This window comes from Galeopterus variegatus, unplaced genomic scaffold (genome assembly GCF_000696425.1).
Source record: "Galeopterus variegatus unplaced genomic scaffold, G_variegatus-3.0.2 Scaffold9718, whole genome shotgun sequence".
NCBI classification, from domain to species: Eukaryota; Metazoa; Chordata; class Mammalia; order Dermoptera; family Cynocephalidae; genus Galeopterus; species Galeopterus variegatus.
Window position 1 is genome coordinate 55962 of NW_007735829.1, and position 16958 is coordinate 72919.

Sequence of the window (16958 nt, forward strand, 5' to 3'; positions counted from 1 at the left end):
CCGCGCACCGCGGACGCGCGCCGGACGACCTAGGAGGCAGCCGATGCCCTGCACCATTTATTGAACCAACGTTGCCTGCAAAGTAAACCGCTTATCTATACACCCGAGAGTGAAAAGTGATTCGCTTGGTTTCTGGAGCATCCTGCCCCAAGAGGAGCAACTGGCAGCCCCATCCCCGCGCCAGGAAACTCACAAATCCACCAGGGATGGGAGGCCAGGCTGTGCCCTGGGCGACCTAGCGCCAGCCCCTCGACCCTTGGCCCCTGCAGCCTAGGCGGTGGCTCAGAGCCCAGGGGCAACTGGAGGGCTCACAAGGGGTGGGTAGATTCCAGCCCCAGAGCCAGCCACCTCTGCCCAGGCCCTACCCTAGCCAGGGAGGTCTCCTCCAGGCCTGCCCCTCTGACAGGTCCTCCTGGGAAGGCCAGGCCCCATGGAAGGGGTAGGCAGCTGAGGCCTCCCAGGAGAGGCCTCTCCCGGGCCAGGCCCACTTCCCACACCCCCACCCAGATGCCCTGGGGTTTGTGAGGCTAGCGTCCACATCAGGCTCCCCTCAGCCCGCAGGCAGGCTAGCTCCACAGTGGCAGAGGGCTACGCTAAGGGTGGGAATGGGCTGGGGTGATAGGGTTCAGGTGGTGCAGGCACTGCAGGCCTGGGGGTCTAGCTGCTGGATCCAGAGCAGGCGGTGGACCTGGACATCCCTGGGCTCCAGGACTCGGGCCTGAGGCTACCTCCAGGCCTCTCAGGGCAGTCACTGCAGCCAACCCCTCACCCAGGCCAGGCCCCAGGCTGCCCAGGGCTCTGAGCCGGCGGCCCCTGGACTGCAGGTTGGCAGACCTCCAGGGGGAGCTGGTGCCCAAATTGGGTGGCATTGGGTGCTTGGGGGGAGAAGGGATCAGGTGACAGCCCAAGGTCCTGGAAGGCTCTAGAAAGCAAGGAAAGAGAGAGCGTGTCAGAAAGGCCCGTCAGACAAGAGAATCATGCAGGTGTGGCCACTGCCCACCCACCTATGGCCCTGCAGCACCCATGGCTTGTCACCTCCAGGCTGCACCCCTCTGCCCCACTTCCTGTGCTCCTCAGGGAGCTGTGGCCCCAGCCGTGTGACCTCTGACTGTTGCTTGGGCCGACCCACCTCTGGGGCTGGCAAAGAGGACGCGAGGCTGGGGCTCCGGCTTGGGGTGATCTGGGTCCCATCCTGGGGGGTTAGTTCCTAAGCCTCCACTGTAGAGTCTCCACTGCCCACGGGGTGGGTGGCTGCAGTCACCCAGCGCCCACCTGGACCTGGCGTCCCTTGTTCACTGTCGGCAGCCGCTGGCCCTCTTGACTGTCCTAGGCCCTCCCACTTGGCCTGCCCTGCTCCCTTTGACACCAGCCACCCCCAAAGAGGAGGATCACTCTCCAACCCTGGAGCCCACACGCCTGTTGCCTCCTGCTTGCAGTGCCCCTTCTCCGGACTCGGCCACCCTGCTAGGTGAGGGTCCCCTCTGCCTCGCAGCTTGCAGTCGCTCTGAAGCCAGTGTCCCTTGGAGAGGGCCCTGCCTGACTCAATTCTGCATCCCCGAGCCCAGCGTGTTTCTGTCTGGGGGGTAAAGTGGAGGCGTTCCTCCCTGCCTTGGCCTCCTGCCTGCCCTGCCCCGCCCCAGAAGGGCCAAGTGAGCACATCCTGCTTGTGGCACCCCTGCCCGCACCCCTGGGTGTCCCAGACCTGTCTGGATTCTGCTCACACCACCTTCTCTCTCTTGCATCCAGCCCAGGTGGCCTCAAGTTCCCATGGCTCTGGGAAGGGGGGACTTGGGGTTGGCCCCCTAGTTTGTGAGTCCCTCAGCCCCAGAAGACCTGCCTGTCACAGGCCCTCTCAGAGCCCAGCTGAGAAGGGAGGGCTGAGCTATACAGGATGGTCTGAGGGGAGGGTCCCCATCCCGAGGCGGGTCTCCAATCACTCTCAGGCATGGGGGACAGGGGCAGGCTCAGTACCTGAGGCCAAGCTTGGGGGGCTGGGGTAAGTCTTGGGCCTAGTTTGGTCCTCTTGCTCTTCAGGGGCTCTCCGTGGGGCCCAGGGGGCTGCAGCCCTTTCCTGCTGGGACTCCAGGTGGCTATGGGGGAGGGGACTGAGGTCAGGGAGAAGGAGAAGCTGCAGCCCTGCTCCCCTTGACCCTGTCCCAAGTGAGTGCAGAACTCTGGGACAGTCCCCTAGCCCCCAGCCCTGATCCCCCACACCACAGGACATGCACAAGTAGGGCTTGGCCGGGGGAGAGGCACCCACCGCAGGCCCAGCTCCCTCCAGGCCTGAAGCCTGGCCACGGCCAGGAAGTCACATATGTCTGCAGGGTCGGGCCCTGGGGTAGAGGTGCTGGTGACTGGGTCTTCTGGCCTGTGTGGAGACAGCTGCTCTGGGGGCACCCAGGCCTAGGGAGGAAAATAGCTGTTTTGGGGACCCCGGCCCTGGGATGGCTGTAGGGCAGGGCACTGTCAGGGTGTGAGTCCTGAATGCTGGTCCACTGTGGGGTGGGGGCTGGAGTCCTGGATGCTGGTGTACTTTGGGGGAGGGCTAGAGCTCTGGATGCGGGTCCACTGTTGGGGGGCTGGAGCTTTGGACACAGGTTGACTGTGGCCGGAGTCCTTGCCCACTTTGGGGGGTAGGGAGGGCATACCTGGCACTGGTGCCTATGCTCCCGAAGGCCTTTGGTGGGGTTCCCGCAGAGGACTTGGCCTGCACCTGAAGAAGAGGGCTTGGCTGGGCCTGGTTTGGGGCCAAGGGGCTGCAGGGTTGGCTTCAGGCCTGGGAGGGTCAGTTACCATGGGTGAGGTTGCTGCTGTGGTCTTCTGGGGCCATGTCCTCAGGAAGCAGGCCTTCAGGCAGCGGGCCCCCAGGGACCAGAAGGGAAAGGGGCCAGAGTCTGAGAAGCCGGGGCAGGGTCTCAGACAGGGACAACTTGGGATCCAAACTCCACATGGGGGCTCCAAGGGGACGATCTGCCCAAGGATCAGAATCAGAGGTCACAGAGGCCCATGCCAGCCGGCCAGCCAAAGAGCCCACCCCAGACTCTATCCACAGACCAGGGACCTGACACCCAAGAAGCCACGTGCCCCGAGGCCAGCCTCTGAACTTCATTTCCTTCCAGAGAGGCCCTCAGCCTCAGACCCTCCTCTCCCTCTGCACAGGTGCTGCTCACAGAGGTGGCGTCCTGGCCTGCAGGAGGACCTGCGCCGTGATGGGGACCAGGGCTCAGGGCTGGGGAAGGGTATGAGATACGGCCTTCCACCTCTGACAGGTCTGAGGAGGGCCGGGGTGGAGGCCTCTCCTCCTGGGGGATGGGGGTGGAGCCCTCTTTTGGGGTGGGGGCCCAGGCTGGTGGCAAGGTCTCCAGGTGGGTGGCTGCCGTACCCAGCGTGGGGAGGAGACCATCCAGGATGCTGCCCTTCTTGATGGCCTCCTTCACCATGAGCCAGTCCTGGTTCAGCTTCTGGGGGGCCGGCAGGTCTGTGTGCGTGGCTGGCACCTCATCCAGGACCTGCAGCTGTGGGATGAGCTTCCTCACCTCCGCCCTGTAGTTGTAGCCCTGGAGCACCTGCATGGTGGAGGGCAAAGGCTGGCAGGCCTGGGTTCAGCGGGCCCTTTAGGCCAGCTTTATCCTGAGCCTCTCTCCCTCAGACCCACTGTGGGACAGAGCCAGGGAGCTAGGGGTCAGTGATGCTGGCCCACCCTGCTGGGGCTGGCTTGGTTCACTCTTGGACTCCAGGGACTGCAGGGACTGGACTCATCCCTCATTCTCCAGGCCAGTGGCCAGGGTCCAGTGATGCCTTCTGGCCTGTGGAGCTGCCCTGAGCTCAGGGCTCTGGCCCACTCAAGCAGCCACTGTGCACTGGGTGGATGCAGACCCCAACATGTGCACCACCAAGCCGCAGCTAGTGGGGTGGGCAGTATATGCTCTGGGCATGCATGGCCCGTGCAGGGGGAAAATGGGCCTTTGTGCCGCACAGGGGCCTGCAGTGTTGTGTGTGTGGCACCTCCAAGCAGGGCATGCACAGGCCCGTGACACTGTATGGGAGTGCATTCCTACACAGGGTGTGCACAGGTTGCAGGGGATGGAGGTGGCTCTGGACGGGTGTGTGTGGGTGCGTGCGCACATGTGTTTGTGCATGTGTTGTGTACATGATCCTCCATGGAGACTATACCAAGCAGGTGTGGTTCCATGTGGCGTGTGTACGGACTCTCGGGGTACATACATGGGCTGAGGGGCATGGCATGTGTGCAGGTGGGTGCAGAGGTCTCAGCCCTCGGGAGGGCCCAGAGGTCGGAGCCACAGCGGGTCTCCCTTGCCCTGCACATGTTGACTAGGTGCCCAGCACACACACCTTGTTGGAGGAGCCAGGGGCAGGCTGCAGGCACACCAGGTTGCCCTCCAGGGTGAGCGTGTTTAGCCGCGGGCACAGCTGCAGGTAGCGCACCTGCCCCAGGTCCTCCAAGCTGTTGCCCTCTAGGTCCAGCACCTCCAGCTGCTCGAGCAGGCACAGCGGGCTCAGGTCCGAGATGTTGTTATAGGAGACGTAGAGTTCCTAGACAGCAGGGGGATCTCAGCCAGGACCTGCCTGGTGTCCCCTCCCCAGCCCAGGCTGCCACAGACCCACCTTCAGCTTTGGGAAGGAGGCGATGCCATCCAGGTCAGTCAGGCCACAGCGAGCCAGCCACAGAACCTGTAGGCGGCCCACAGAGGTGCCCAGGTCTCTGCAGAAGGCAGGGTTGGGTGGTCAGTACCATCCTGCAGTGGAGGGCCATATCTCTGGCCTTCCTTGTGCCCAGCCACCACCCATACCTGGCTGCCTGCAGGTGCAGGGGCAGTTGTGACTGGCAGTTGTGGGTCGTCTCCCAGATGAGGCAGGGACTCCAGAACCCCCTGGCTCCCAGCCTTTCCCTCCTTGCTGCAGCCTCCTGGTCTCGGGCATGGGCAGAGTGTCCCCTACCTTCTCCAACCCCTGGGGGGTCTGGCCCGGCCCTGGGGAGCTGCACTGCTGCTGGATGGCTTGGCCCAGCCCTACCTGATACCCACTCCAGCAGGGCGGGCCAGTAGAAATTTATGATACATTTCATGCTGCAGGTATCATAATATTTCTAATTATACTATGAATAGCTTCTTGGCATTCACTCTGGGAGTTAGGGTCTGAAATGTGACCTGGAAGCCCCGAGCTGCTGGACACACTGGAGGGGAGGGGCTTTCCTGGAAGGTGGTCAGGTAGAAATTTATGATACATTTCATGCTGCAGGTATCATAATATTTCTAATTATACTATGAATATAGCTTCTTGGCATTCACTCTGGGAGTTAGGGTCTGAAATGCGACCTGGAAGCCCCGAGCTGCTGGACACACTGGAGGGGAGGGGCTTTCCTGGAAGGTGGTCAGGTTCTGAGCTGGCTGGTTTGCGGGGACCCAGCAGCTTGATGTTGCTGTGTATGGGGACAGTTGTTTTGCACTGGCCCGCCACGTCTCTCCCGCCATCAGTGGCCTCACACCTGGGGACTCTGCACCTGCTGCTCTTCCCGGCGCTGCAGCGCTTCCTCTACACCTCCCCCTCGTGAAGATGCTGCCTGAGCTCTCAGGTTTCCCGTGAACAACCGCAGATTTCTCCACAGCCAGACAATTTCTTCAGGTCTGTCCCCAGCTCACTAACTACCCTTGGCCAGTGTCTCACCCGCCGTGTAGTCTGTCCGCTGAGCTTTGAAGTTTCATTCTGTCGCCCCCATCACATTTGCTTTAGTCTTTGTCCTTTAGGTACATGGATTCAGTGTTTATCCCCAGTCTACTGCCCTAGATGGTTTTTCCGACCATCCCTTAACTGGCTGGAAGTTCTGTCTAGTGATTTCCTCAAGGAGCCTGGTGGACACGCGTGGTCTCAGACTCACTCTGCGACTCGCCTGCACGGCCACCCCTGGCCACGCACAGGCACTGTTCCACTGCCTCCTGGGTTCCAGTGTTTCTGTAGAGAAGTCTGAGGAAAACTTCTCTCTTTTTGTTCTTAAAAGACAAATTGATCTCTTTTCTTGGCTGCCCCAAATTTTTACCTTTATCTGGAAGTCCGGTAACTTTATTAGGATGAGTTTCAGTGCCAGCAATTCAGTTTCAGGTTTTCCTTTCCATCTGTAGATGAAGCTCTTCTCTTACTTCTGACAAGTTTCCTTTAATCTTACATATTTTTTCCTGTTCCATTGTTCCAGTTACTTCTGCAGCGATTCCAGTTGTGCATGTTAGGTCCCCTCTGTCTGCCTCCCTCTCTGTGGTTCTTTTAAACTCCATTCATGGACAATAAATTTTGCTTATTGTTATCCTTCCTGTCTTGTTGGGTTTCCTGCAACGTTGCTTTCAGTTTTTTCTTCATTTCTGTAATGGCATTATTGTTTGAGTCCAATTTTTTTTTTTTCAGAGCTTGCACACGCCTTCCCACTTGCAACCTGTGGCTCAGAACTGATCACATGGCCACATGCCCAGCTGAAAATAGGAAATCCTTTTGTTATAGAGAAATACATATTAGGAAATAACTGGTAGATTTTGCCACACCTCATGTGAAATAGGAAATTAACAGGAAAATTACAAAATTCTCAAACTAATAACAAAAAGCAAAGTGTACAAGATTTATGGAATCTTGCCTAAAGCTGTACATAAAGAGAAATTTAGGTCTTTAAATATATTGAAAAACTAGAAGGATTAGAACGATTGAGCTAAGCATTCAGCTCAAGGAACTAGGAAAAGAACGGCAGAGAGCAACATCGAAAGACAAGAAGGGTGGACACAGAAAGGAAAGTGACGCAACAACCAGGAAAGTCACAGCCAGTGTTAACGAGCCCACAACTGATTCTCTCAAAAGCTTAATGGACAATCCTCTGGCAAGAAGATCAGGAATGAAAAGAGAGACCGTGCAAATAAGTATATGGAATTTAAAAAGAGGAATCGTGAGAGCCACGGCAGCAGTCTGAGATAATACAAGGCCTTTATAAAACGTTTTGAAAACCTAGACAAAGCTTGCACTGAAAGAAATAGAAAACTTGATGGACCAATACCCATTAATGAACCTCCAGATCTGGACCCGTTTTAACAGTAAGTTCTTTTTTTCTTTAGATGACCGGTGAGGGGATCTTAACCCTTGACTCGGTGTTGTCAGCACCACGCTCTCCCAAGTGAGCCACGGGCCGGCCCTTGATTTTTAAATTTTATTCTAAATCAGTATAGTGTTTCTCTACATTTGTAACAATCAACCAAGAAATACAACAGAAACAAGAAATATAACCTTATTCATGATCACAAAAGTACTATACAATAGGTGGAAAGTAATTTAGTTTGGTTTCAGGGAGCCATGTGATTCGAGGAGGCTGGTGTCCTAACTTGTCCCAAGTGGCAGCGGGGTGGGTGGGGGGATCCTGCTTAGTCCGAGTCCATCAAAATCCCACCCTCTTGCTGGTGGTTGGTGTGGGACAGCGTAGGCATGACGCAGTTCTAGCCAAAGCAGCTCAAGGGAGAATGCAGGGGAATGTGTCCCTTGTTCTCACTAATGCACACAAGGAGGGCATTCCTGTTACGGGTTGGACCGTGTCCCCCCCAAAGTCCTATGTTGAAGTCCTAACCCCCAGTTCCTCAGAATGTGACCTATATTTAGAAATAGGGCTACTGCAGATGAATTAGTTAAGATGAGGTCAAACTGGAGTAGGGTGGACCCCTAATCCAATATGACTGGTGACCTTATAAAAAGGGAAAGTTTGGACATGGAGACACACAGGCAGGGAGAACACCATGTGAATACAAAGACAGAGATCTGGGCGATGCTTCTACAAGCCAAGGACCTCCAAAGACTGCCAACAACCACCAGAAGCTAGAGAGAGGCCCAGAACAGATCCTCCCTCACAGCCTCAGAGGGAACCAGCCCTTCCTTCTGACACCTGGACCGTGGGCTTCCCACCTCCAGAGCCGTGAGAAGACACATCTCTGCTGTTGATGCTGCCCCATCTGCGGTACTGTGCGACAGCAGCCCCAGGAAACAAATGCACTGTCCTAGTCCACAAATGTTGAGGACGCCTGGGGCTGCAGAAGCCACCCTGCACCGTGAGGGGACCAGCACAGGCACAGAGGATCACACATCACACTCAGTGAACCCATCCTGCAAGTCTGACTCTGGGCTTCAGTCCCATGGGAGACAGGAGTTTGTGCGTCCTGCCCACTCACGCGTCCTCAGGTCTTGGCCTGAAGGAGTAAATAATTTCTAATGGATTAGGCTAGTTTGATACGAGTTTCTTTTTTTTTTTTTTTAAAAGATGACCGGTAAGGGGATCTTAACCCTCGACTTGGTGTTGTCAGCACCACGCTCAGCCAGTGAGCGAACCGACCATCCCTATATGGGATCCGAACCCGTGGCCTTGGTGTTAGCAGCACCGCACTCTACCAAGTGAGCCACAGGCCGGCCCGATACAAGTTTCTGTAACTTGCAGCTGGAAGCATTCTAACTTTACAGAAGAAACTTTAAATTTCTATTAAAATATTTTAAAAAATACTTATGAATAGGGAGATATACCGTATTTGTGGATGTATAACCTAACAAGTAAATCCAAATCAGCATGTAAATCTTTTTAAATTCTAATAAAAATTCCAGAAAGGTCAGTGTGTATGTGTGTGTGGAACCCAACAAACTGAAATTCAAATGCAAGAGTAGGTGTCCAGGAGCAGCTGGGTGAGCTTGTGAAAAAGACAGCGAAGACAAGCACATCAGTGCTAGGCTTTGTCACAATGCCACACGCACACGGCAGCGTGCTGTGCGCAGGAACAGACCGACAGATGCCAGAGGGCTCGTGGGCACGCTCACACACACAGGGAGCTGCCCGGCGACAGAGACCGCGCTACGTGCACGGGAAAATGGTGTATTGCTTGGCAGGTGACGCTGGGAAAATCGACTCGCCATACATGGCAGAAAAGAAAGCCGGGTCCAACTTTGTGCTGCCTCAAAGGTGACTTTGCAGATAAGTTGGAAAGTGAGACCAGAAAGCGAATAGAAGAAACAGTGGAGTATCCGTGGCCTTGCGGGCATGGACACCTTCCTGAACAGCACCCGAGCACCAGCCAGAAGTGATGGGCCCGATCACAAGGAAATAAACAAAGGGTTTCTGCTGAAGCCCTTCACCACGAGGTTGGCAGGAGGACACAGGGTGAAGAGTCCCGCAGCGTCCAACGTGCACCCAGAATATACCAAGAACTCCCAGAAATCAGCAAGACAAGGACAGAGTCCACCCACAAAATCAGCACGGGCTTTATGAAGTGAGGCTCGACATCTCCAGTAGCGAGAAAAACGCATACGATTAAGTTGTACGAAACTTGTCCACCCAATTATTTTAATAGTTTCCAAATTACTTGCTGAGCTGCACAGAGTGTCCGTGTGGTTTTTTCACACAACTGACACTAAGCCAAGGGCGCCGAGCCCGGGCTGGCCTGCAAGCGCTGTTCCCTGTGAGCCTGCGGCTGACAGTCACGCCAGCCCGTGTGCAGGACATGTGTCTTCACGCTGGTGACATTTTGAGGTGCTGAATTCTCTCTCAATTTCTGATACACTCACAGCCTCTATGCTGAAATTATTTCCTAACCTTTATAATGCTGCCCAAGATTTTAATATAGTTAATATTTCTGCGATCATCTAGGTCACAACAGTGGTGCATTGGATCATCCTATGTAATTAGTTTCCTTTTACAAGTTTTTGTTCATTTTCATCCCATGAAGGTTTGTAAACATCATTTGGCCAAGTTTCGGGATTCAATAACAGAAATAACTCAGGGGTTCACCACATACATTTTTTACTGCTGTTATCAAATAACTGAATACGATTTCATAAAATTTGTAATTTAATAATTTTCCCTCGTACATTTTGGTTTCGTTACAAATAGTATATCATATTTATTTATTTATTTTGGCATCTGGCCGGCACAGGGATCGAACCCTGGACCCAGCTCTAACCTACTGAGCTGACAGGCCGGCCCATACTGTATTTCTCAATTTTATAACACCTTCTACTTCTCTTTCATAGTTAATTCTTTATTTAATTTTACGTGTTTTTTATACACTTTTATTGTTCTTTGAGCTAATCTATCAGCCTTAATCACGGGGACTGCTGAGTTAACGCCGTGTGCACTGGGTTGGGGACTCCCCCACACCCTGCTTCTAGTTCCGCTGTTGTCTGGGTGCCAGCCGAGGCCCCTGTCACCTCCACCCTCCCGCTCTGGTCCAGCTCCTCAGGCTGCCCACTGAGGGCCAGTTCATCTTCCAACTTCCTTTACTTCCATTTCCAGTTCTTCACATATTTCAATAAATTTATTTTGATGTTTATTTGAGAAACAGAAGCATAAACAAGGAAAATCAAAGTGAGATTGCTCAATAAACATCTTTATCACTTCATCTGGAAATAACTGGACACAGCACTTAGAGCCTGGTTCAAACAGCTGGAGGATTTTCTAGAATTTTGACTGGAATTCCCGTGCCATGTACCGCCAGGCCCAGGCTGCATAAAACCAGCAGTTTTTAGGAAATCCACTTTGCTCAAAGCCCCCAAATAGAGTCTGATATCCCTTCAACTTTGTTGTTCCCAGTCCAATGAGATACACAAAAAACCTCTGAGCTGTCTTCAGTTGTCAAGGTTGTCTTTTAAGTTAATTATTAAGACGCTTTGGTGTGAGAGCCCCAAGCTTTCTCCGCAGTTAAGGTGCATGTCTTGTGCGGGGAGGCTCAGGCTGGAGGTCCTGCTCACCGCTTTTCTCTGCATGACGTCCCGGCTCTGTCACACCCTGCACGACCTGGTTTGATCCCCGGGAGCCAGGCTGGCCCATGGCGTGGCCTTGTCCTCTCAATGGGGGCCCACCCAGGAGACTTCCCACCCGCAAGAGACACCCCCCATCTGGGAGAGAACCCACACCCCCATGAATGTCTCAGACACCCCTCCATGAGCCCACCGCCCTCCACAGGGTCATACAGGGTCAGGCAGGGGCAGTTGCTGAGCTCTCTAGACCCTGGGGAACTTCACCCCAGCCTAACCCCTGCCCCCCCCACAGCACTCCCCTCAGCCCCTGCTGAGGGACCCACCCCTTGGGCCCCTCCCAATGCCCCTCCATGCCCCAGTGAGCACCCACCTGAGGGAACCCAGGCGGCTGCCGTTCAACCTCAGCTGGCTCAGGTTGGGCAGATGCACCCCTGTGGGGCCATAGGAAGGAGGTTGGCCTGGCCCCTCGCCCCACCCACCTTTCTGCACCCACCCCAGGCAGCAGCGCCCCTCAGCCCCTGTGGCCAGCCTCTAGGCAGAAGCTGGTGCTTCAACGGCAGGAGGGACAGGGTTGCACAAGGAGCTTTCTCAGGGCCCTGGGCTCCTCTGGCTGCCAGTGGGTCCTATTCTGTGGGGCCTGCTAGCAGGGTTCGGCCCAGCTGCCCTGAGCCCTAGGCAACCTCACGGCCACATGCCCCACATTTGCAGCCTGGGCCGAATTAGGCAGGTGTAGCAGGTACACCCAAGCAGATGGGGTGGCACGGGCTGTCCCTGAGGTGGCACAGGCTGTCCCTGGGAGGGCCCAAGGCCATGAGACTCCAGGAGTTGGCCTGGAGAATGGGAGTCAGGCTGGCGTGGCTGGGACCAGTGCCCCCTGAGCCCCAAGCTGTACCCTGCCCCTGAACTACTGCTCCACAGCCCACCCACAGGCACCCCAGGCACTCCAGACCATGGTCTATGCAACAGCATGCAGCACCCGGTGCCAAATCATGGGCACTCCCCAGCCTGTGTCCCTGCACTGCCCAAAGCTCCAGAGAAAGGCTCTGAGTTCTCAGCCCTTCAAAGGATGGGGCACCGACTGTGAGGCAGAGTCCCTGACTCGTGGAAAGAAGGGGCGCAGGGCAGGCTGGTGGGGTACAACGGCCCGAAGACCACACCTGGCGGGAAGGGCCTGAGTGAGTGCACGTGGCCCCAGGACCTCACAGGTGCACAGAGTGGCCAAATTTTGCAATCAAGAACTTAGCAGGCCATTGCAAAACAGAAAACAAAATCATCCAGGACGGGCCTGTTTAATCTCACTCACAATAACCTGGACGGGAAGAGTCTTTCCTGCTCTAAGGAACGCTGCTGGGACAGCTGGGGAGATCTGAGTAACGTCTTTGGTGGAGGACAGTGGACGGCAGGCCGGTGCAGTTTCCTGACTCTGACCCTTGCACTGTGAGTACTTAAGAGAACGTCCTCTGGGCCGGCCCGTGGCTCACTCGGGAGAGTGTGGTGCTGATAACACTAAGGCCACGGGTTTGGATCCTATATAGGGATGGCCGGTTTGCTCACTGGGTGAGCGTGGTGCTGACAACACCAAGCCAAGGGTTGAGATCCCCTTACCGGTCATCTTTTAAGAAAAAAAAGAGAACGTCCTCCCTCTCAGGAGACGCATGTGGAAGCGTCAGCACAGACAGGGCGTGGTGCCACCAGTCACACACTGCCTGGGAAAAATAACAACTGCCCGATTGTGCGAGCGTGTGCGTGTGTGTGCAAGGGTGTGCTTCTGTGTGCACATGTGTGCGTGTGCTGTGTGTGTGCACGTGTGCGTGTGTGCACATGTGCGTGTGCTGTGTGTGCACGTGTGTGCGTGCTCTGTGTGTGTGCGTGTGCACATGTGCGTGAGCTGTGTGTGTGCACGTGTGCATGAGCTCTGTGTGTGTGCGTGTGCACATGTGCGTGAGCTGTGTGTGTGCCTGTGTAGGCACGTGTGTACATACACAAAGATAGAGAACAATGTAGCAAACGTGGCAGTTGTGAAGGACGCACGCGAGTCTGGCAGTCTCTGTGCTCCTCCTGCAATGTTTCTGTAAGTTCAAAATCATTTCAAAATAAGTTTTGGGAGCACCTAACACTAAGCGTCAGATTTCACTTGGCATCGTTTTAACCTTTGCTACTTTGCGGTGCTGGTGGGGGGCTGAAGGTGGGCGCTCCACCTGTGGGGGTACTGAGCGAGCTGTCCTGCTGGAGGGCTAGAACCTCTGCCTGTGCCTGACGCAGATCTTGGTTCTAGGGGTCGATCCTAAGGCAACAGACATACTGTCCATGATGTATGGGCAACGTTGTTTCATAACCAGAAAAACATGGGTGTTTCTTTGAGGCCTGGCTGTGACCGCAGCAAGGGGTGCGGGGGGCTCACCGAAGTTCCCCAGGCTGTTCTCATGGGTGTCGACGCACATCTCCAACACCCTCACCAATCGAAGGTCGTCCACCTGGGCCAGGGCCTGCTGCAGAAACAGCTGGGGAGTCAGCCCTGGGGGACTGGACGTGGTCCTGGTCACCATTCCCTCCAGCTACACCCATTCTTTTGTCCACGGAACTCTGCAGGGCCCCCACTGGGGCAGGAATATGTTCCTGCCTCAACCCTGTTGACCTTCGCCATGGACAGCTTGCCTGGTGGAATGTGACTGTGCTTGGCTGGTGGGGCCACTAACAGAGAAGGGCATGCCCTGGGGGTGCTGGTCTCCAAAAGAGACCTACGGAATAGACTGAGCACAGCCTGGAGCCCAGGGACCAGCCCCGCTGAGCAGCGCAGAGCCACAGCCGGCCTTAGCCCTGTGGCGACACATGTGCTCACACCAGGAGCCACTGTGTGGGGCCCTACTGTGCTTTTTGCTTTCCTGGGCTCCAGGACCAGTCCTTCCTAGGACGTGCGAAATACGAACATTTCCTCCCGGGATCCTGGCCCCCACCTGGTGTGGTATTAGTGGGAACTTCATGGAGAGTGTGAAGGTTTGAATGTGGCCGGTCACTCTGAGGAGGCCTAGGCAGTGTGTGTACCTGGCGGGGTCCGTTCCCCCAGGGTGGCCAATGGTGGGCAGGTGACCCCGCACTCAGGGAGGTGCAGGGATGTCCAGGGTGAGAACCTGCAGTCAAGAGGGCTCTGTAGAACCTTCTGGGACTCAGGTGGAGGTGGTGGGGTGACAGTGAGCTCCCACCCCAGGTCTGGGAGAAAGCCTTTGCCTTCTGCTCCAGATAGTCACTGCACACTGTGTGACCCCACCTCAGCCTAAGGGCCCGGAGGGTTTGGGAGGGGGTGCAGGAGCCCAGGGCAGGGTTAGCTCTGCCCTAAGGGGCAGTGTGGGGGCCCTTGAGCCCCCAACCAGTACCTGTCTCCTTCCCTCTACTCTAGGTTTCCTTTTTTCCCTGGAACTTTGCACTTCCGAGTGCCATGAGCTTTGATGGCTTGCCACCCTGTCTCCCCACCCGAATGCCAGCTGCTTGAGTGAGGAGGGGCCAGCCCTCTGGCTCAAGGACGGCAAAGTGCTCGGCAAACCCTTATGCAGTCCTGGCCTGACTCAGTGCTGTCACTGAGTACCTTGGGTTGCTGGTGCTTTGGGGCCTGGCAGGCTTGAGTGAGGAGGGGCCAGCCCTCTGGCTCAAGGACGGCAAAGTGCTCGGCAAACCCTTATATAGTCCTGGCCTGACTCAGTGCTGTCACTGAGTACCTTGGGTTGCTGGTGCTTTGGGCCCTGGCAGGGGCCCCAAGGGCAAAGTGGGCGGAGAGGACCCAGCTACAGAGGCTGGGCTGAGGGCAGCCATTAGCCAGGTAAGGCCAGGAGGGGTAGGGGCAGAGGGCAGGATGGACATCAGCAGAAAGGAGGCCCCGAGACGTCACCCCAGCCCTCAGCACTTACCAGTCGGGCAGGGGACATGTACTCCTCCACCAATTGCTCTCCACAGCTGCCCGCATGGCTGCCTAGACCCTTGCTCTGGGGGCAGGGGTTGTGCAGGCCCTGCCAGCTCAGCTCCCGTACCTGGATGCTGGCCGTGCGTGGCCGAGGACCATGGGATCCATCCGAGGCTGAGTCCATTCACACCTAACCTGCCAGGAGAGGCAGAGGGCAAAGCCTCTAAGCTTCTGCTCCTCCAGCCCTGGCACAACCCTCGACACGTTCTTGCATGCAGCAAGCCCCTGACACCCACCCCCTGAGCCCAGGGAAGGCTCTGGGCCTGGCCTGGCCTGATGGTGCCCCATTCATTTGGTCTCAGCCTGTGCAGAGGTACTCGCAGTCTCCTTCTACAACCTTGGTTCTAAACCCCTGCCCGCTGGAACACCCTCCGTGTTTCTGCCCATCCGTCAGGGTCCATGCAAGGAGTGCTGGCTCCAGGCCTTCCCATCTGAGGCCCCACAGAGCTGTGAGCTGGAGGGTCTGGGCTGGCCACCTGCAGTGACCCGCAGCAAACTGCTGCTGACAGGTTCCTTGGGCTGCCTTAGGCCCTGGCCTGTGGGCCCTTCTCCACCTGGTGGTCTCTGAGCCTGGGGCCTCGGACCAAGGTCTCAGGCATTCTCCCCACCTACCCCTGCACTGGCTAGGCCCTCTCACCTGCAGGCAGCTGCCTTCTCCTGCAGTGGGTTAAGCATCCGGGCAAGGAAGTTGCATGTGTCCCCAGGCAGCACCTGAAAGAAAGGGTCGGGTTGGCCTCGTGGTCAGGTGACAGCCCCCAGGGTGAGCAGGTGCAGAGGTGGGGGGGGGGGCTGTCAGCCCAGGGACTGGCTCTGATATTCCTGTGACCATCTTGACAAGGCACCCAGCCCAGCTGACAGAAGGAAGACAGAGCCAGTTGGGCGACCAACACTGGGTTCCCTCTGGGTCCCCCACAATGCAAGTGCCTGGTGCTCATCCAAATCCCACTTTCCTCCATCCATGGCTTGATCCTCTCCCTGAAAGGGGTCTCAGGTCTGCCACTCTGTGCCATCACAAGATCCTCCCCACCATGTCTGCAGAGTTGCCCCCAGGGACAGGGGAGTGGTCAGCTGGGCTTTGCCAGAGGCGGTGGGAGGGAGTGTTGGACCCCTGGACAAGCTGCCCAGGCTCCGTGTGCCTCAGTGGCCTAGTCTGGAAAGTGACCCATACACTGAGAATCAAAGGAAATTCAGGCCCAGGGGAACTTCCAGCCAGAATTTCCCCTGTTGCCTGCCTTTCCCCAGCAGGTGCAAGGTACCAAGCCTCGCAGGAGAACCCCACCACTGTGCCCCTGGGAGGACACTGCCACCTCCATCCCAGGCCTGCCAGCCGTAGGCCTTGGGGAGGGTATGAGCTGGCCAGCGTGATGGTTGTCCACGGATGGCATGGGCGCTATTGAGGGCTGAGCCCACCACCTTTGTCCCCTCTGTGCCTGAGAGCAGCTGTCTCAAGGTCCTGCCCCTGGCTGGGCCTTCAGTATCAGTCTGGTCTGAGCCCAAAGGCCTTGGGATGAAAGGCCAGGGGTTGGAGGCTGTGGACTCCAAACCCAATCCAGACACTGCCCCCTTGTACTCATGCACTGGCCTGGACCTGTCCCTGCTCTTCAGGGTCCTGCTCCCACCCTGCCCTGCTACTCTGCGAGCCCCCAAGTCCCCAAGTTGGAAACATGGGGGCCTCTCTGTCTCCACACCCCAGGCGATTGCCACCCCCTGGCAGCTTGGCTCATCAGCTCTCTGGGTCCCCTCTACCCCTCCATCCATTCACCATGGGGGCTCTGAGGGCAGAGACTGCTCTGCTCCTGTGTCCCCATCCGGGAACCCTCCAGAGCAGAGTCTCGGTCCCTGCTGCTGACTCTCCCCCCCAGGTGCAGGGCTTGGGGCCCCTCCTGACCCCATGACTGGGAGCCACAGCAGAGCGGGGCCAGGGGGTTTGGGGCAGGGTCTCCAGGGGACCAGACTTGACATCTGGGGCCAGCACTGGGTCCCCCACTGGCTTCGCTGCTTCACCCTCGCGCCCGGCCCTCGGCCCAGGCTCCTCCTGACACGGGGGAGATGGCGAGGCCTGAGACCCCGACCTGATGTGCGCTGGGCTCTCACCTGAGGGGTCGGCCCGGGTGGCCCGGGCCTGGGGGCTAGGCCCTGGGCGCTCTCCGCCGCCAGGCTGCTATTCCCGCCGCGGGGTTGTGGGGCGGGCGCCGTGGCAACGGGGGCGGGGGCTGACTCGGACACGCCCCTA

At 56.9% G+C, this 16958-nt stretch overlaps 2 protein-coding genes across 2 annotated transcripts in view; one reads left to right on the forward strand and one right to left on the reverse strand.

Moving 5' to 3' along the window:
- LMNTD2 (lamin tail domain containing 2) overlaps positions 1-274 on the forward strand; it is a 7378-nt gene extending 7104 nt beyond the window's left edge. The window contains exon 9 of the mRNA XM_008593833.1: positions 270-274. Coding sequence (XP_008592055.1) covers positions 270-274 — 5 coding nt within the window. The remainder of the gene's footprint in view (positions 1-269) is intronic.
- LRRC56 (leucine rich repeat containing 56) lies at positions 45-14860 on the reverse strand. The gene is made up of 11 exons (XM_008593832.1): positions 14673-14860; positions 13175-13262; positions 11144-11204; positions 4627-4723; positions 4354-4554; positions 3383-3566; positions 2794-2970; positions 2649-2713; positions 2261-2403; positions 1972-2090; positions 45-922 (listed from the first exon to the last, which is right to left on the reverse strand). Exons 1-11 carry the CDS (start codon positions 14847-14849, stop codon positions 594-596), a joined length of 1641 nt encoding a protein of 546 aa, XP_008592054.1. The 5' UTR covers positions 14850-14860; the 3' UTR covers positions 45-593.
- Positions 14861-16958: the final 2098 nt, after the last annotated feature.

Bases quoted from the DNA above. Each gene is read 5' to 3' on its own strand.
- LRRC56 (XM_008593832.1), bottom strand. From the start codon at position 14,849: ATGGACTCAGCCTCGGATGGATCCCATGGTCCTCGGCCACGCACGGCC. The intron at 11,205-13,174 runs GTGAGCCCCCCG...ATGGCCCCACAG, and splicing joins GAACAGCCTGGGGAACTTCG to GGGTGCATCTGCCCAACCTG. The intron at 2,971-3,382 runs GTACGGCAGCCA...ATCCTTGGGCAG, and splicing joins TGGTCTCCTCCCCACGCTGG to ATCGTCCCCTTGGAGCCCCC.